The 21,004-nt window shown below is 35.1% G+C and overlaps 1 protein-coding gene across 9 annotated transcripts in view; it reads left to right on the top strand.

Annotated features, from left to right (window-relative positions):
• Nucleotides 1–3,663: 3,663 nt before the first annotated feature.
• Nucleotides 3,664–21,004, top strand: part of LOC114651655 (transcription factor COE3-like) — a 402,694-nt gene continuing 385,353 nt past the window's right edge. For 3 of the 9 annotated variants that reach the window (XM_028801490.2, XM_051928476.1, XM_051928474.1), the window contains exon 1: nt 3,873–4,422. In XM_028801490.2, the coding sequence (XP_028657323.1) occupies nt 4,289–4,422 (134 nt within the window). In that variant the 5' untranslated portion in view covers nt 3,873–4,288. Of the gene's footprint in view, nt 3,825–3,870; nt 4,423–21,004 lie in introns of those variants that run through there. The other 6 variants (XM_051928479.1, XM_028801491.2, XM_051928475.1 and 3 more) reach the window with 5 other exon arrangements.

Raw genomic sequence — 21,004 nt, forward strand, 5'->3', positions numbered from 1 at the left:
CGGTATAGGTGACGTTTGCAGTCCGCCTAGATTTAACTCCTGGACATTTTTTAACAAGTTTTGACATATACAGTAACGCCGCATCATCAGTCGATCTTGATTAACAACTTCAGGATTAATCAGGAACGAAACTTCCTGGTCGCGTCTTCTCTTCTCCCCGTGCTGTGAGCCCAGTCACCCGGTAGAGGGTATCAGAGACTGCCGGATCGCTCTCTCTCTCTCACACGCACAGGTTCGCGCTTTCCTTTCTACAATAAATCAGCAAAGCAAGAAGCCCTTGATTAAACATACCTGGACACGACTTGAATAAAGGGCCGTAATCAGGAGTATTCCGTTAACATTTAAAACAACCATCCAGGCCCGACTGTTTTACAAAAGCGTAACGCTTTGTCTTCGAAGAGTGAAGGCTAAACGAATCGCAAGTGTCCTTCACAAGTCCACGTGATTGGCCTTCCGGACTTAAAAATCGGCACCTTGGGAACTTCGGAAAAACATCGCGCGCCTTTAATTTGACAAAACAGTCAGCTCCCTTGAATTAAGCTCATTTCCATGTAATACAGGTCTCCAACCTGGGTATTATGCTGTAGAGTGGTCGGATTTGATTGAGGAGACATCCTGTTAAACAAGACGAGCTTTCTTTGAATCAATCAAAGCAGACCAAAGTAGTTTGAAGAATGACACAAAATAATCGATGACACTATTTCTCCTTTCTTAATTGTGTTCTAAATAAAATAGGTTCGCAATAAAAATAATCATTCGGCCTACGAATCGCCGTTATATTAGCCTACTAATGATTGAAATGCGTTTAAAAAAAAAACTCGCAAGACCTGAGGTGATCTTCGTGCATTTATAATAAACACCATAGTAAATTTCTAGTGGAAAGAAGGGGTGGTTCAGGTTTAGGCATTGCATACATTTCAGCAGTTTATTTTGGTAATTTTTTAAAGCAAGCTGTCTTTTTCTATCATATCCTTGGTTATTCAGGTTGAAATAACATCGCACCTGTCAACAGTATACACTACGTGTAATGCAAGCCCGAAATATAAATAGCTATGTCTCTCGTCTTTCTTTCTAGCATCATGTCTCTTTGAAATCAACATCATATACATTCAGCCTAGAACTTGGATAACAGGATTTTAATTAAATATTCCAGAAGACAGCACAGTAGAATCAGTAACAAGTTTAGCTTCAATATTATTTCATACAAATAATAATCAGTCAATCATAATTACATCAAATTCTGGTTATACCCAAGCATCATAAGTGAAGATTGTTAACGTAATCTACTAACTTTTATTAGCTTTACATTTACATTAAATTCTATAGATAGGAAAAGCACATCCTAATAGATGATGTATATAGAAATGAGTAATACCAACAACATTTATTTAAATAGTACATTTTAATACAATGTACCTCTAAGTGCTTTTCAAGACACACAGATAGATAGATAGATAGATAGATAGATAGATAGATAGATAGATAGATAGATAGATAGATAGATAGATAGATAGATAGATAGATAGATAGATATGTGCTCATAACGCACGCATTTGTGTGTATTCAAAGAACTGGAAGCAACTGTTACATGTTTTCTGCATTAACCGAGACGTCAAGCAATCAGTGACACAATTCTAGACACTTTTATAATAAATTTGTTTCAGTTATTCTTATTACGGACCACAACATTTAGCTGTAAACAAAAGGAAGATTTTCTAAAATGTGTTTTTATAAATGTTTAAACAATAAAGCTCAATACGTGTATGAAGTTGGTTCTTCTTAAAATTATTATGTTAAATGTCTCATCCGTATAGTGTTAAATTCTATATGCAAGATCAAAAGTGTCCGTTGTATTTAGTGTCTACGCATTGGCAAAGTTATAGGAAAGTATACCAATCACTATATAATAATAATAATAATAATAATAATAATAATAATAATAATAATAATAATAATAATAATAAAAATAACACGCGTGGGGTTTATTTTAAACTGCAATAGCATTATAAGACCTGGGTTAGAATCACTTTTCCAGTAAAATAATTAAATAACGGTTAATGAAAAGGTGAACAAATTCAGTTCGACACTATTAGAACACATCGTTACTGATATAAACATTTAAACGGAAAGGCGCTCCCTGTTAATTTTAGGCGATAAGAGATTTTTTACTTTGTCGCGTTTTCTAAGCAAACTTAGGTAAAACATAATAGTATTGATTTTTAAATAATAGCACAACACTTGCCATATACTTCTCTGTTATTGAATAAATACATATCCTCTTAACTGTTACTTTTAAATAGAGTAGCCTAATAACAATAATTAAAGGATACCATTCCAAACAATTAAAAGTGATGTTGGCTGTACGAAGGAATTTTAATATAAAATACGTGCAGTTTGCTTAGTTTGCGCTATTTTTTAATTTGTAATGGGCGTTGCAAATTACTTTTGGATCTACGTTCTTCATTTTCCATAACATTTAACGATATTATCTTTAAAATGACATTCACCGTTTTTATGGTTTTGTGTACCAGTCAAAGCTAATGTCAAATTAAAGGACGCATCTCGGACGCTGTATGTATGTGTTGTATTATTCTTGCATAATGTCGGCTAAAGAATGAAAGTGCAATCAACAGCAAACATCAGAGAACTCTGTACCGATGATCGCGTTTAAAATGGAAGCGCTTTACAAAAACATCGCTACCTCAAGACTTCCCATCCATCCATCCATCCATCCATTATCTAACTTGCTTAATCTTAAATGCTAACACATTATAGTTTTAATTAAATTAGACAGCATACCCCTATTAAAGTGATGCATCAAACTGAATTTAAATTGTGTTCTTAATAAAACAATAAATTAAACAAATTGGAAAAATTTTAAACAAGCTGTGCCATCAATAATGTTTATGTGTACCTTTTGGTCAATGTCTGTCTATCTATCTATCTATCTATCTATCTATCTATCTATCTATCTATCTATCTATCTATCTATCTATCTGGAGGGGAACGAGATTATTTGATCCTCAAGACGCTCTGGAAAATGTCATTCTACAATTTATACTTGAATCGCACGTGTTTCTAATGTTTTGTTTTCTTGGGGCAGCAGAACCTGAACGCGGCTGAAACAGTGTGGGCTATTTCTTACGTCGCGCTACAAAAATATATCGAAGTCTGTGCAAAATGAGCGCTAGAATAAGATGCATTTAATTCGCTCTGTGTCAGACAAATGTGACACAAATAAAACGTAGTGTTATTTTGTGCAAAGGATCTATCATTAGTTCACCCCGTATGACTGACATTATTCAATGACGAAGAATCAACTTGTACAATTGGTGAATGTACTGCCCTATATTTGCTTAGTTCTTAAGCAAGAGCATTACGAGAGCAGTAGAAAAAATACCCCTTCCAATACTACAGGATGTTTTTTTTTTGTCTGGACTGTGCGCTTCATACATGCTGCTGAGACTGCAGCTGAGTCTACCGGCTCGTTTTGCTTCTTCTTGTAAACAGCAAGCTAATGTTTTGGGAAATGAGTGCTGCGAGATTCAATGTGACGTCATTCATGACTCCAACCAATGCTTTACCGCTGGGCGTGGCGCGTATTTAAATCAGTCCTCCTTTTATGGGTTAATCCCCGCCTTTCCCAAGTCCATGTGTGTTCTCCCGGGAACATCCAGCGTCCGAACCGGGAGAAGGTGCGTTCCTCTGGGACGGAGGGAGAATAAAGAGCCGGGGAGGGGAAGGTAGGCGATTTCAAGCTTACCCAATCCCCCTGCTCCCGAGGGACAAGAAGTCTTTCCAGGTTCATCTCTGCCTCTTGTTTGGTAATCATTTCATTTTACTCCTTTTTGAAGCAGGCGCCTGATTTATCTCCCTTTCCATTTCACAATTCCGTGCGCGTGTGCTGTGCTCCTTTTTCCGAACGTATTGAGAATTCACCCGTTTTTCTTTGCCTTTGGAAGATCTTACAGACATCTTCCCGGCTGATCACTCTCCTTTGAGATGGTTGATGTCTAGCTTCTGTTTTGTTATTTGTGTGTGCTTTTTTTCTCCTTAACTTGAGAAGAGCCTGGTCTTGTGCGCACGGAATCAATCACTTGGTCTGGGATCTAAAGCAATAAACCCCATAGGGAAATAAAGAAGTCGTCTGTGGATGCTCGCCGCTTTCTTTTTTGCACTTTGGGAAAGATTTTTCCGCTGTTAATTTAGGCGAACCTTTTGTTTGCAGAGGAGAGGATTATTTAGTTTTAATTTTGGTGTTAAGGAGAAGACCCACAAGGCTTTTCTGATGTTCTCTATCCAGGAAAGTCTCCCGCGGGGAGCGTTGACCATGAAAGAGGAGCCGTTGACCAGCGGAATGACACCGGTCAGATCGTGGATGCAAAGTGCAGGGATCTTGGATGCAAATACTGCAGCACAAAGGTAAATGCATTAGATTGTTTAGTTTTCTTTTTATAAATGTAAAGATGATCAAACGCACCTATGCACCCTGATCTACTCTGTGCGTATAGAATTTCGGTGTAGGGACTTTTATGGAAAAGATAAAATATTTTCAAAAGATTTCAAAATATTTTTATTCGAAAGTCCTTGGATCTGTTTGTACAAAATTTATAACGTTTAGTGACTTTCAAACTTCACTTTATGATACGTAGATTAGTTTAAACACGCGATCTCATGCTATATATGATGCACGAAAAGTGCTTTAAGCTATATTTTTGTTATTCCCTATTCTAAACTATTTCACTTATTTACATAAACACTTCAAATCAATGAAAAAAACCACCCGTGTCATATAAGTTAAGAGATCTGCATGAAGTTTACATTTTCCATATATGCGTCAGGCATCTGTTTTCTCGTTTTCAAAACTTTCATTGTGTTTCAAATGCAAAGACAAATCTGTCTTCTATCAACAGCTGCAAAAGCCCGTCTTATACATGTTGGTCATATAATTTTAAACGCTTGACTTCGGTGTATACTCGTGGTCGATACAGGACACTCCACTTTCTGGTTAAGGATTCGGAGGCACGGATTATTGACAGGGATGTGTCTGTCAATCTTACTGTCCTAAAGCTCGCTGACGGTCCCCCCTCCTCACTGGCGCTGAAGGAGCTGGACACTAAGGGGGAGAAAGCGTCTGGTCAAGTTCAAGGATATCAGTAGATTCAGCTTTGTAGAAGAATTTTAAATTAAATTATATCACATCTCGCCCAGTTCATAGTACTGCGAAACAAAACGGAGGTGAAATACCGTTACTTTTGGAATCTGAGTTTTGTTTTGCTGTTGGAGTCAGTTATATTATGTGAAACTACTAACAAACTTGCAGACTTATATCTATCTATCTATCTATCTATCTATCTATCTATCTATCTATCTATCTATCTATCTATCTATCTATCTATCTATCTATCTATCTAGGGTTAGACAATAACATTCTTTCCTTTTACTTTGTACCTTTCTATCATGGGTTAGATTTTTGCATATAACTTTTACTTATACGTTATTTTAAGTGTCTTTTAATGTTGACATGTGCTTAAACGATACATTAGCACTTAGTGAACCAAGAGAGTGCCCCTCCCGCTCCCCCGCCACACACCAATCATTCTCACTATAGTATTTTATTCTAACTTTTATATCACAAGAATGAAATATTATTTGTAAAGTTTTTTAATGATAATGTAGTAACAACATACTATTTCAATAAATATACATGTCAGAATATAATGAAGTATGTAATGCCAAATTGATGGGCCATATTATTAACATTATCATGCCCTTTGAATTATTATTATTATTATTATTATTATTATTATTATTATTATTATTATTATAGGGACTTATCGATTGCTAAAAACACTATAGGGCATAAAAAGCACATTCTCAGTGGAAAACATATTCGATTAAACAATCATTGACTGTAGCTGGTAAGGTTTTAGAGAAAATTAGAAACAAAAATGCCGTTTTAACCATTGTAAAATTTTGTAGCATGAAACTTTTAAAAACATTGAATTGTTAATATAGTGTCTTTATCATGAAATATATCAAGCCAGTAAAATCAAAATATAAAACTTTTTTTCGTTATTGTGAAGTTAACGCAAGTTGACATCTACACCTTTTTTGTTTTTCTTTTACGTTTTTGCGATTTCAAGCCCTTTCTTTCTTTCTTTCTTTCTTTCTTTCTTTCTTTCTTTCTTTCTTTCTTTCTTTCTTTCTTTCTTTCTTTCCAAAAGATCTCAAACTAGAATGCAAAGAAGATGCTCCTTAAACTTTGGGAGCATTTGCCCCATGCACCTGGTCCTGATGTGCCCCTGCTGGCTCGGCATTTTTAACGTCCGCCCATCGTTCCGTTGGCAGACTCAGTCGGGATCGCTTGCACTGGTGTCTTTGAAAGTGGCACACGCTCAGGTGGACACACAGGTGTCCCATATTTCACTTTTCCCTTCATGATTTAACATTTCTCAAGCATACAATTCGGTCGTAATGGTCCAACAAGTGTTTTAATAACATATATATGATGCATTTCAATAACAGGCCTGTCGTTTTAGTTTTATCTGCAGATTTATGTGACTTCTTTGAGGAGGATGTATAAATGGAAAAGGCTGAGGTCAAATACTGTAGCCATTAACCCGTTATTTGAAGAAAACTAACCGAAAACCTAAGCTGATAGTTTAACGGATTTAGTGATTTGCTGGGTGTGTTGTGTTTTCAGAATAATTTATATAAAGTAATGTGCTATACTTTTGACCTGGACTATTTTAATTTACATTGTGTTTTATTTATTTGTTTAGTTTTTTTAAGTGATATCCAAAGACTTGTGTTTTTGAAAACTTGTCGCACACATATGAGCTTTTATCGAACACAAGTGACGATCAGGAATCTATCAATAGCATGGAGTCTTCGCTTTTTCAGTTATAAGATGTAGCGATAAGCAAAAGCGTTTTGATAACAGCTGTTGTTGCCTTTATTTTGCCCTTAAAGCCTCCACAATTCTTTTGACTTTGTGTATTCTGGGCCGTTTGTGAAAGCTTCGGTACCAGGATCAAATGTGATGCACTTCCTTCGCGTTTTAAACAAAATGTCGCAGAATCCCTTGCAATGTATCGATCCTTGTGCACTTGATAGAATAATTCAGGAGGATTTCCCTGGAAAGAAGTCGAACGTTAATGTCACTCGAAAGAGCGATTATGCAAAAAAAGATCGAAAGGCTTCTTAAAATCGACCAGCAGTTAATTGAAAGAAAGAAAGAAAGAAAGAAAGAAAGAAAGAAAGAAAGAAAGAAAGAAAGAAAGAAAGAAAGAAAGAAAGAAAGAAAGAAAGGTTTAATGTAATCTCCAAACAGTTGGAAAGTAACAGACAACTGAGATTTCAATTTGTTCTGCAAAAAACGTACAAATGATAATACTAATACTAATACTACTACTACTAATAATAATAATGTGCGTCAGTTTCTAACCTGTTATTAACATTATACATAGTCATTGTTCTGCATTTTACTTTCCCTTACGCGAAGTTTAATTTCAATAGTTGATAAATACATCAGTCTTTACTTTGTATAGCGCCCGGAGTCAATTGAAAAAATGTTAGGATTTTTTTTTTTATCATTTGAGTAGTGCCTGTTTTTTTTTGTTTTTTTTTTTTGGCATAATGATGATTCCTCCAAATAATATATAAAAGACATTCAAGTGCAGATTAAAATGTGTATATGTTTGACCTGCTATGATAACCATACAGAGAAATCACGCAGATGAGACAGAAACTTAAGAGTAATCTTTGTAAACCAATAACTTTTAGGATCATTTATACGACGAATAATAGGAATCACCATTGACCAATGAGAGTACCAGATGAGTGCAATGTTCACTCTTGTAAAGTAAACGAACACATTTGTACTTTAACTTCATCACCAATACACTAGCAACGCCAGTCCGTCTCATTTAATGTCTGTCGTTATTCACAAACAAAACCTACTGGCGAGAGTTCGTTCAGCTATATGAACACAGGCACCGATTTGTACAAGTGAATGTCATTGACATTAAAGTGTCATTCCTTCACTTTACACTTAGCTCTCAGTTATTTTGCAATTTAGACGCTTAGAGATCATATACCTACCATTACCACGATGATTATGCAGTTTGTAAAGCTTGTTTTTTAAACATCTTGTGGGAGGTAATGGAAAATCCGAGATTTAACAGAAATAGGCACAAAAACGTTTATAATTCATTTAAAGAGTTTGATTTGAAAAGAATCTATCTATCTATCTATCTATCTATCTATCTATCTATCTATCTATCTATCTATCTATCTATCTATCTATCTATCTATCTATCTATCTATCTATCTATCTATCTATGAAATGTCATTACATCCAACAACAAATAACAGCAATCAACTGAACAACATAACAAGGATTTTGAAATTCCGTGCTCCTCAGCAATTGTGATCAATATTTTAGAATAATAAGCCCCTGAATTTGATTGTGTTTGTTTGACAATTGGTAACATTATTCAGCATCGTGATTTATGAGAAATGTAATTGTGAGTTGCATTACGTAATAAGTAAATATATACTATAGATATTATGATTGTTTTCATATAAAAATAGATCTTTGTCATTTGAAGTTGATCACAAAAAAAAGCAAAGGGATGATTCTTGTATAAAGAGAAGATGCTCTTATGAAGTGGGACATATTTGCCTCTGCTTCCAAAAACTATAAGGTCCATTTTATTTCAGACATCATTATGATTTTTATGTATTTCACTTAAAAGAAACATTGTCCAGTGATGTTATTCTTACGTATCAATGACTCTCAATAACAGTACTGGTGTTCCATTTATTATACTTACTGACATTTTGGGGACATCTTTTTTGAGAAATGTATTTTAAAGCAATATATGTGAATATGGGGGTTTCTAAATCCTTTTGAGCTAAAAATCTGCAAATGCTGCAATGAAATAACATCATTGTTCAAAGGCCCTTAAATGATTTTTTTCAAGGCTCTTCCTAATTTACTATCCAGAAATGCCTGTGTAGTTGAAGTGTGTGTGCGTGAGGCATGAGCTTGCATGGTCAGAGACAGAGAGGCTGCGCAGGATGAGCTGTGGACGCTGAATTATAAAAGAAGATAAGAAAAGAAGTATAAATGAGACATTTGTATGGTTTATGTTGGTGAAACGTAGACATTGTAGACTAGTAATTCTCAAGAATAATAAGAAATGAGCCCTTCCTAGCAGTGACTTCAGTTTGTTTGAGAATGGGAGATTTTCGTTGTTTTACCTTACGTGTTAAGTGTTCAGACAGTGTTTTCAATCAGCTACTAGTCCAATTGATCTTCTGGGATAGTTTAAGGACACTTTTTCTTTTTTCAGCCCACATTTGGAAAATATAAAGCCTTTAGCAGCTGGGCAGTGGACTGTAAAGTGATTTCATAACTGAGAAAATCTGCTTTAATTTAGTCTTTATTTTGGCTGCAATATGATCTCATTCATGGAAGAGAAACAATCTGCTCAAATAAGGTGTCTGAACGTTTGAGCAAAAACCTGAAAGGTGGTAGATTATTGGACTTGGAAAAAAATAAAACTCAGAGTTAAACTAAGTGTTCATCAGCAGAGTTCTGAGCTATTATGTTTTCTCCAGACATATTTTCTCCATAATTCCTGTGTGCTGTTCAGAATGTGCTAGAAACAGTGTCATTTTGGAACGTGAAGGAATGAACCTTTCAGAAACAGCTTTTGAAGTACCTGGGCAGTGCAGTGAACAGTCCCTGTGATAAAGATTTGCATTTGGCTGTATGTCTGTTGCTTACTAGATAGTAGTTAAACAATCCTAATGTGAAGTCCGGTATGATTATTTTATTTTCTACACACCAAAAAATGTCATGTTGACTGTACACATGAAAAAAAATCTCCTTGTCTTTTGAAATGTCACTTGTATGGATCTTTATATTTGAATGGATATGCTTGGATACATATTGTGAAATGTCCTGTGGTGGTGCTCTCCATGAAAGAAGCTATATGCAATATTGAAAACAAAAGTTATACGTATCATTAAAACATTTTATTTGCAAAGACTGGACATCCAGCTCAAAATGACTTTCCCATATCCAGGGTTTCAAATAGCAAACACTTCCAAGACTGTATATTGGTCTCACAGTACCATGGTTAGCCTTACTTTAAACAATTAAACACACAACTACTGTTATTTCAGATAACATTTTACCTCTTTTTTAATTGCCCATTGTCTTCTTAATTATAGAATTAGTAGATTATCATTTAGATTCATAATGTATCATTTTAAATAGCAAATGAAAACATGCATAGAAAGAAAGAAAGAAAGAAAGAAAGAAAGAAAGAAAGAAAGAAAGAAAGAAAGAATTGTGAAAAATGAAGTAAATATTTTCCATGATAAATAATAATTCCAGTGAGGAAAAAAATCAGACAACCTCAAATACGGATTTCATTTCATACTTTGAACAAGAAAAAACAAGTTCAGCTCTATTAATTGTACAAACTGCCTCAGTGACACACCATACATATCCAAATTACAAGTTATTTTATTAAACAAAGTCTATTCTAGGTGAATTTGGGCATTCACAAGGGATGCAAACATCACATTTAAGCAACAGTTTTTAATGATGTAAGAGTTTTAGAAAGATATTTTAAAGAGTCTATATACAGAAAGATGTAAAAATAAATTATACCGTATGTATAATAATGAACTGTAATGTACTGTTTGTAAAATAATGAAAAAAGCAGTATAATTTTTAAAATGTAATGATGGTATATAACATTTTAAAATGAATATATGAAAGAAAGAGAAAAACAAAAGTGTAGAGCAAATCAAAATGAAAGAAAGAAAGAAAGTTAATTTCTTTTTCTAAAAAATAAGACATGCAAATATTGTATGAATCACTTTTTTATACAGTGCCTTTCTACTCAGCACTCAATTCCTTAACATAATAAAAATGTTCCACCTTTCTCAAAAATTCATAAAAACTGAACTGGAGCAGATTCTAAACTTTAAAGAGGAGTGACACTTCCATTCCTTTATTTCTTCTTTTTTCCTATACTGCTAGATTAATCTATCTATCTATCTATCTATCTATCTATCTATCTATCTATCTATCTATCTATCTATCTATCTATCTATCTATCTATCTATCTATCTATCTATCTATCTATCTGTCTGTCTGTCTGTCTGTCTGTCTGTCTGTCTGTCTGTCTGTCTGTCTGTTTTAATCCAAAATACATTTTTTTCTAAAGAAGAGGATGTTCTATAAAGAACACTCACATAGCTGCATGTGGCACATGCCAATTCAACAGTTGTCCTTCCAATACAGAATGCACCCTGCTGTGTTTATCCATCCATTCCAATCCTGTGCCTCCAGTATTTAATTCAACTTCAGAGATACTTCAGGGAAGCTGCGGTGTTTCCTGGTGTTACTGGACACAAAGTAGGTGCCAAACATGGATGGCACCCATCTTCAGAATCAATTTAGTTTCACCATTTCACTTAGGGATGTGGGGTGGGGATCTGAAAACAAGTTCAACTTTATTGATTGCCTCATTGATAGTCCACCCATCTACATGCATATACAAACTACAAGTCATTTTATAACAAAATCTATTTTTAGATAAATTTGGACATTCACAACCGATACAGACATCTCAGTTAAACAACAGTTTTAGAATTTTAGAAAGATATTTGAAAGATTTAAAGATATTTTTAAAGATATTAAATGTTAATGTAAAAAGAGAGGGGGATAGGCAGACCACACAAACAACACCAAGCTCAGCTTCAGGCCCAGTCTTCTTGATCTGTGACTACTGGCCCACCATGTTTTATACTTCTCTGTCTCTCTGTGACTCTTATTAAAGATCAGCTGTGAGGACTGCGGGTCATGCTCTCTAGTGCAGATCATAAGACTTTTCAGAATGTTCTTTTCATTCTCCATCACAACTAGGTGTTTGCTTTTTTATTTAGTAATCAGTTGATTCAGGCTGTAAATGTTTCTGTACAACTAAGTGCACATTCATTCAACAGAGTACAGTATTGTATAGTTTCTTTAAAGATCAACAGGTGACCCACTCTGTCACAGGTCTTCGCAGCAGCAAAGGCTATAGTTTACTATAAGTCAGGCAAGGCCTTCATCTCCTGCTGTAACCTACACTTTGTAAAAGATCATCCAACACGGCAATTTCAAGGATTTTGTCTCTAAGAGAAATTATCTCTCTGAATCAGTGGAATAAACCTTCAACATGATGGCTTAACGCATAAACTGCACTCTAAACCGTTGTGGTATAGATCACTATAGGTAATTCCAGCTCCAAAAACTATGTTTGTGAATAGTTATTGTGACCGCACTGTTTGGAAGAAGGCTAATTCTTCTTAACTGGAAGAATCCCAATCCACCATGTATAATTCACTGGGACAGTAATATTCGATATCATCTTAAACTTAAAAAAGTCAGTTCAGAGTTTGGCAAAAACTCATTGACATCATTCTGAAGTAAAAGTCCTGGCCTTGTGCTAAACCTTTTTATTTTATTTGACATTTTCTCCAGTACGAAAAACAATTTTAGGTGTTGCTCACTTTTCATATAGTTGTCTCAGGCAGGTAGGAGTTGAGTGCCGAGTTTTATGGATTACCTTTAGAACGTTTATTTGTACTTTTTAAGTTCTCCTTCTTATTTGATTGTGTTATTTTTAACAAATTTATAAAAAATGTATATATTGTGAGTGGATGTGTGCCATAGATGTGTATACTGGAACCCTGTCCAGGGCTGGCTCCTTCTTTCTTCTCGATACCATTGTAATAAGAGGCTCTGGCAGTCCATAACCCTGAAAATGTGGGATAAAAAATAGATAAAGAATGTATACTGATATAAAATTAATTATATGTACTGCATACTGGATGTATACTGATATAAAACAATGAAGGTGAACAAATGATTTCAAATCAAATGTTATTCTCTAACACAGTAGTTCATTGTGATCAATGGCAGATAACACGTCTTGAAAAATCTGCCATGTATTTCTGTGTAGTAAGAAAAACTGGGAGAGTTTTGGTGAAGTAATCCAGTTGCGCTACTATGTATGATGGCCTGAACCTGACTTTAATGGAAGGCTAATTACCATGTATTTAGTTAAGTAAAAAGAAAGGCTGTGGTCTCCTTGCAATGTTATTATCAAGGCTAATTACTTAAACATATACTGGTCGTAGCTGCAAGAAAGAGAAATGACATCCTGAAACAAGTGCTTTATTTTAGCAGAGAAATGTGCAAACAATTAGTCAGTGACTGCACAAGAAATCTATCATTTATAACCTCATTAGAGCCATACAGGTGACCAGCTAATGGCTTCAGCTGCAGGCTACTAATTATATCTCTAAATGTTTGCGCGGCTCCGGCGAGTGGTGGCGGTGTGATTTGTGGTGCCGTAAAAAGGCAGGTGTGGCTCTGCTAACCCACCGGTATGCTGGCAGCATGAAATTTTAGGGTTTAGAGGTGATGTGAAGGAGGGGATGTGTTACACATGAAGTGTGAGGCCACTGATGCTCACCCTTTATTTTCAGATATTTTTAAATCAAACGAGTCCAAAAACAAACACACCCGGTGATTTCAGCAAAATGCTAGTCTGACATTTGCTTTACAGTGTCTTATTGCATCTGGAGAATAAGGAGCTCCAAACACTACCCTTTGCGAAAGGCCATCTCAGTTCAAATCCAGAAGGAGGAAGCAGAAGCATTTATTATTATCTGTGGCTTCAAATACAGCATAGTAATATTCCATAATTACACTATCATAGTCAAGGCCAACTGCCTACAATTAAAGTCATTACTATCACATTTGACACAGGCATCTATTTTCATAGGCATTAAATGTTTCTGTAAGCAGCACACATTTTTTTCTGAATTATCTGAGCTGTGAAAATGCATTATAGAATAGTTTGCATCCGAGTCCATTTTAGCCAGTTGTCATTGAGAAGCCTATTTCTGTCAAAGAACAGCATTGTACAGTAAGCAAGAAAAACTAAGACATTAACAAACATGATCATATAAATGTATCATGACATTTTCATTCCTTATTAAATCTAGATAGATAGATAGATAGATAGATAGATAGATAGATAGATAGATAGATAGATAGATAGATAGATAGATAGATAGATAGATAGATAGATAGATAGATAGAACTTTAAAATAAAGATTTACAATAAGAATATGTCTTTAAAAATCATATATAGAAATAATTTAAGTGTGAAGATTACATGGCTGCATAAAAGTGTCAACATTAAAGTGGTTTATATCTTGTCACTCATGTCAACTTTATTTTTTCACCTGATCCCTAACCTAGCAGGTTATATGAGATGTGTGCAGTGCATTAAAAGTGTTTATTCAGCTTACCGACAGGACAATTTAAAACAATGTGTTGATTCCAAGTAGCAACTTGTGATGAAGACAGCACTTTACTGTAAAGCCATTTCTTGAAAGGGATAAATACTTACAAATGGGGAGCACACAAATGAAATAATCTTTGTTGTGTCCACTCTGGTAATCAGTGATGGCAAACATTTTGTGGTTTCAGATCTTGCATAGCTCCTTAATGACTAGAAGAATTATGTGCCTTAATTAAGTTTAGAGCAAAACAGTGAATCTTTGAATAGACTAGATGAATACATTTTTGGGCTCAAACCCACTTATCCAGTTATTGTCTATGTGAAGTTTGCAAATTTTTTTCTGTGTCTATGTAGGTTTCCTTCAGAAACTCTGGACTTCCGTTCCTTAGAGACATACAGGTTAAGTTAAAATGTAAATAAAATCTATTAATGATACAAATCTTAAATTCTTAACATGCATATACATGAGTTATTCATAATGAAACTCTGAAATCTATACAGTATACACTGCAACATCCTTCAGGGAGATCAGCACCACTAGATATACAAGTATATATGTTCTCCTTTCACATTTCTGAATAACAAACTCTATTTATTTATTAAGATTTTCCTGTATTTTTCTATTTTCTATGTCCTGTGCTTATAAAAGCAAGTTTATACTATTTGCACATATGTGTACTCCTTTCTCGTTAGATTTATTCAATTACAGCTATTCAAACAGTAGATAACAGAGGGTACACTGCAAAAAAATGCATATGCAAAAACTAAAGAAAAAACTACTATGCCGGACTGATTATTTTGGCTAAAAATGTGACCTGAGTTGTGAGGCAGAAGTGCTGACCACTGCACCACTGTGCCTGAGTCCACAATACTCAGAGTCCTTTATCTCTCTCCACATCTCACACACTTCTATCACTTCAACTAACTGACACCCACATAGCCTGAGATTCAAGGGATGTGTGTTATAGACTCGAAGGGCTGTCCCTGTCGCAGGCCAATCTGCCTACATAGCGAAGAGCATAACATGTGTGATCTAGCAGTGAAGCTAAGATGTACGATAAATCTATGCAGAACAATGAAATGTTTTCATCATATTTTCAATATGTTCAGCCAATGTATGTTGAATGAATTTTTTTATTTTTATTTGTTAAGCCCATGTGGGGTTCAAATCCCCCTGCATAAAGCAGGTTGGGCAATGCTGTAAAGTGTGATGTGGATTACGCGTTCAGTACATGCATGTGTAATGCCAATTGGGCAGATATCGCAGATCGGGTAGTGACATCCCCCATCTAACATTAGTTGCTACAGCTATGTGAGGTCAGGCTGGCCTCACAAAGCATCATAAAACTCTAAGAAAAATAAGGCAGCCACCCAGCAAAGTTTCAGGGAAAAATTCAGCAAGGAAGGTCACTGGCAAACCCGGCAAATCCACTGTGAAAAATGCTTTAGCGAATTTTGTCAATCAACACTAGAGATAGTCAGCTAAGAGGGACCCTCACAGTTAGAAATAGGGCTACCAGAGTTCTCCTTTAGTTTAACTGTCTGAAAATGGCTGCCTATAATCCCAATGCCCCAAGTCTGTGTACCACTTGTGGTATCTCAGGGAGGGCAAGCGGCTGAAGGGAGCATCACTCTAAGCGAACTCCTGAGCAGATATTTCCTACTTGTGTTTGGAAGTGTATCTCCAGATTATATCTTATTACATCACGTACCAATCCATAATATTCCCAAACATGTTTAATCTAATTCAGAGTTGCAGGAAGCCCAGAGGCTATACCAGCAGGGCAAGAAACTGCCCTGAACAGAGCCGCGTTCCTCAAGTGTGTAAATGTATATAAATAATAAATTAAACAATTGTAATTTTTATCCAGATTCTTGATATACAATATACGTGTATGTATCAACAAATCCCAAGTGTGCATGAAAATCTGTGGTATGATGTATTGGTGTCCACTCCTGGGCTGTAACTACTTCATCAAATAAAGGAGAGAACAAAAGATGGACAGATGGATGTACACGTATTTGCATGTTTCTCAAGTGGTGTATCCATATATCTAACTACTCTAAATATATCCTTATCCTTGCACCACTGAAATATATTTTTCCTGCAGTTTACAAGGTTTGACTTTGCTGTTTTCTATCTGAAATCATCTCCGAGTATTTAAGTCAACAATCTACAAATAAATAATCTGACATTTCGCTGTCTTTCCACATGTCTTGTCATTCTGCTCAGCAAAGAGCAATTAAAGAGGAAAAAAAAAAAATAAAGCTCAAAAACAAGGCTTTCAAAAAAGATGTGCATATGATCATCTTACATTCACTAATTGATTTAAATGCTTTCATTTTTATTGAAAAACCTTTTAGCTAGCAAGTTATTGCATTTGTGACTTTTGGAAGTGTTGATTTTATTTTGCATAACAGTAATGGAAGTGCATTTTGCTTTCAGAAAAGTCAACTATATGCACTTTCTCAATGTGCTAGTAAAAACTTTTAAAGCAGTCATTAAGTATTAGGAAATGAAAGAAAGAATTAGCATTTTTATAATTGTTTTTATTGAAATTATTTTCTATAAATTTATTGCTAATCAAGTAGTTTACAAATGTATGTATACATTTCTAATATAATATTAATGTGACGTACATGTAATGCATATAATATAATATTAATATCAAACAGCAGCAAATAGCAACAGTAGACAAAAAATTGTTATATAATTTTAAATGACCTGCTATTACAAGCAGCATATTATCAAGTTAGACATTTGTGAATTTGAAACGTTTAAAACAAAGAAGCATGCTTTACAGACAGAAGCCAATTTCCACTGCTCGTTTCACTCAGAACAATTAGATTTGTGTTTCTAACTAAAACATAATTCATCCATCCATCCATCCATTTTCCAACTCGCTGAATTCGAACACAGGGTCACGGGAGTCTGCTGGAGCCAATCCCAGCCAACACTGGGCACAAGGCAGGAACCAATCCCGGGCAGGGTGCCAACCCAGTGCAGAAAACATAATACAGTGCATTTTAAAAAATTTCTTACAAGCAACTTTAGCTTCATAAAAAGGTCATGCAAAATATTCATGACTTTTTTTTGTTGCTATTAATAATTTAATACATGGAAAAATTAAAATACCTGTAAATTAAAATGATGTTTCCAGATGGAAAGATTGGTGGTTCATAGTGTTGCTACAAAGCAATAGGAACTGGGCTTCAGTTTACATGAGGAGTTCTCCATGTGTCCTTATGGGTTTTGTTTGGGTGTTCCAATTTCCTCCCATCTCACAAAACTATGGATGTTATTTCAATCAGACCAGTATGAATGTGCGTGGGTGAGCGAGTGTGCTATGTGACGGACTGGCAGCAAAAAACGGCTGGAATCGACCCAGGATACTCAACAGCCTTGGAATAAAAAAGCAGCTTTAGAAAGTGGATGGGTGGATGGCTTCCTGATGCATAACCTCAGTAGTTTTTTTTTTTTTTTTGTTCATTTTAATGATACTGGCTGTTTTAATTTGTTAATTTTATGGAATGAAAATGGTGTGTCGAAATCTCACAAAACATAGTTTACAGCTAGCACTGATTTAAACGACAATATTGGCATCAATATAAATAATGGAGCATTCACACAGCAAACTAATTCAAGGGTCATTTCAGCCTAGCATTTAGCCCCAAGGATTAAAGCATCAGTTGCTGGATGATATTGGAAACAATCAATCAAATAGTTTACTTTCATATAGAATCTTTAATAGTCAGATATTTTACAACACCATCATTACAACAAGATAGTGAATTGCAGTGAAAGACAGGAATACTCGATGAATTTACATTATGATAACCACCGCATTGAACTGATTCAGTCCTGTCGATGTGTTTCACTAAGCAGTTTCCTTCCTGTTATACACTGAACAAACGTCTTTTGTACTTCTAACTAATATTTACACTTTGAAGTGCTTCAGGGTCAATAGAGTTTTTAATTGAAAGAGTAGCCATGCTGGCAAATTCCTTTTTTCGTGTTCTTTGACTGCCATCATCATCTATTTTCCAGAGAAACTGACGGGTGCTTCAGAAATTCTGCTCTACACTTAAGTCTTTGGCAGATTTGAGTAGAATCGCCTTGTTTTAAACTTGCTGCTTTGAACTGTAAAAGAATCAGAAAGTGGAAGCACTACAGTCATTAGTTTAAAATCTCCAAGGGTTACTTAAGCAGTGCACTTTGTCAATCCACATCAAGGAAGAATATTTAGTAAAAGCCCCCACTCTAAAATGTATGTGATTTGTATTTCTCTGTGTTTATTTATTTAGTTAGTTAACTGAATAGATATTTTAAATGCAGTGGCAGTGCTCGAATGATTGCCTATCTTAAAATTTCCACTTTAAGATTTGTCTTGTACCCAGACTTCCTTTTCATTGTTTTTCCTGCACATGGTGGTTTTGGATCCATCAGTGAATGAGATACCAGCACATTGCTAGTCATTAAACATACAAGGGAATTAAAAAAGGAAAAGTAACTACAAAAACAGAGCTGGTAGCTTCCACAAAGGTGCAAATTCTGCCTTATTGGTTATACTAACATTAAACCTGTCTCTTTCATAATTCACCACAAGAGGTCCAAAAAAAAAAAAAACCATAGTCAAATGTGGTTACTGCTTTATCATGCTAATAAAAAGCTTTGGTGTCAGTTAATCATATTGGCTTAAAAGTCAATATATTTTGTAGATAATGTTATGGAGGGATTATATCTCACTATCATGTCCGTGGCTAAAAATCATCTCAATACTTGCAAAATTTTAATTAAGCAATCATTTTATAAGCGGCTCACTCCAGATTATCTCTAATTGTAACTACGGTAAGTCTAAAACAGTGTAACAGTGTTGATTTCTTAGATTCAAACAGATTCTTCTGATAGCAACTGAGTAAAAATATGACACATTTCTATTTACAGTATCTATCTATCTATCTATCTATCTATCTATCTATCTATCTATCTATCTATCTATCTATCTATCTATCTATCTATCTATCTATCTATCTATCTATCTATCTATCTATCTATCTATCATTTTGACACATTTACGTACAATAGATTGGCCATGGAGGAATGCCTGGTCTTTTGGCCTGGGAACCCCTGTAAGTTTATTTTCTTCATCATACGTGCTGTCCAGAGTTTTTATTTTCCGTTGCTCTCTGGCCAGCTTACAAGTGTTAGGGTTAACACGTTAAAAGTAACACGCGTTACGTACTCCAGATTACTTTTTAAAGTAGCAACCTAACAAAATATTTACTTTATTGAAGTAAAATTGCCTGTATTACTCTGCTACTATGGAAGCTTATTCCCGACACTCTAAAAAATAAAAATGAGAATGTGTTACATGAAGTCAAGTGAAAAGTTATGAGTATACATTTAGTCTGCTCAGTTTAGGGTCACAGGGAGTCAGTGATTATCATGTCAAGCAAGAAACAAACATGGAAGGTAGAGTCCTTCGCAGGGCTCAGTCACACAGCCAATCAGAAAAGAGTGTGCTGCATGCAATCCAGTAACAGAAACCTTATTAATAAAGTGTCAGTTTAGATTTCATCTGTCTGTTTGTTATAGATATGTTGAAACAGTGTGATCTGGTGGCACAGCAACCAGCGTTCATATCGTGAATCTTTGGGGGCTCAAATTGGGAATGGAAAAAAAAGGGGATGATAGCTATTTACTTTTCAGCGCATGAAGGACTAAACATATTTATAAAACACAAAAAGGTTCTCATGTGGGCTTAGGATTTAATCAGTGCCTGAAGTGAAAATAATTAAGTGTTGATATTCTCTGCTTTTGTGTGCTTCTTGGTCCTCCTCACAATGTATTTTAAATTTTACGTGAATTCTTAATCGGGCACGGTGTGTGGCCCCCTCAAGTTCCGAGCATGATGATATACATACACTCGATCAGAGAGGGACAGGCGACTCGGGGTTCCCTCTTAGAGTGTCCATCAGGGTGTTATTTATAAATTAGATCAGGGTGTGGGGTGTTAGGTTGTCCCCCTTGGAGCTTCAGTCGGATGATACTCATACATTAAATAGGAGACTGGGAGGTTTAGGTTAGGTGGGTTCTCCAGCTTGAAGGGTAGAGTGGGATATGTCAGTATGCCACCATTTACTGCCAGTACACAGAGAGATGAAAAATAGAATAAAGCCGGTACACCGTACCTCCATTTCAAACACTCGATTTAATGAGAAGTAGTAGGCCTTTGAAATCTGCAGTTTTTCATACAAAAGAATAAAATGTAATACAAAAGTAATGCACTGTTTGTAACACATTACATTACATTTTATAATAAATACCAATATAATTTATTTAGTTAGTTATTTGTAAGTAATGAGTAATGTAACTAAGCTACTTTTAAAAGTAAATGTTCCCCAAACACTGCCTTTGACCTTAGCATTATTTTCACATTGGGCGATGACTTTGCCACTGTAACCATTTAGTGTTATTTTTTCTATTGTAATTTGTCTATTTAATTTGTAAAACACTTTGAGGTATTTTCTGAATCTATGAATATGTGCCATTTAAATTAAAGTTACGTTCCAGTATTTGACAATATGGGAATACATTAAAAGAATAAAATGAT

This window comes from Erpetoichthys calabaricus, chromosome 5, assembly GCF_900747795.2.
Source record: "Erpetoichthys calabaricus chromosome 5, fErpCal1.3, whole genome shotgun sequence".
Lineage (NCBI taxonomy): Eukaryota > Metazoa > Chordata > Cladistia > Polypteriformes > Polypteridae > Erpetoichthys > Erpetoichthys calabaricus.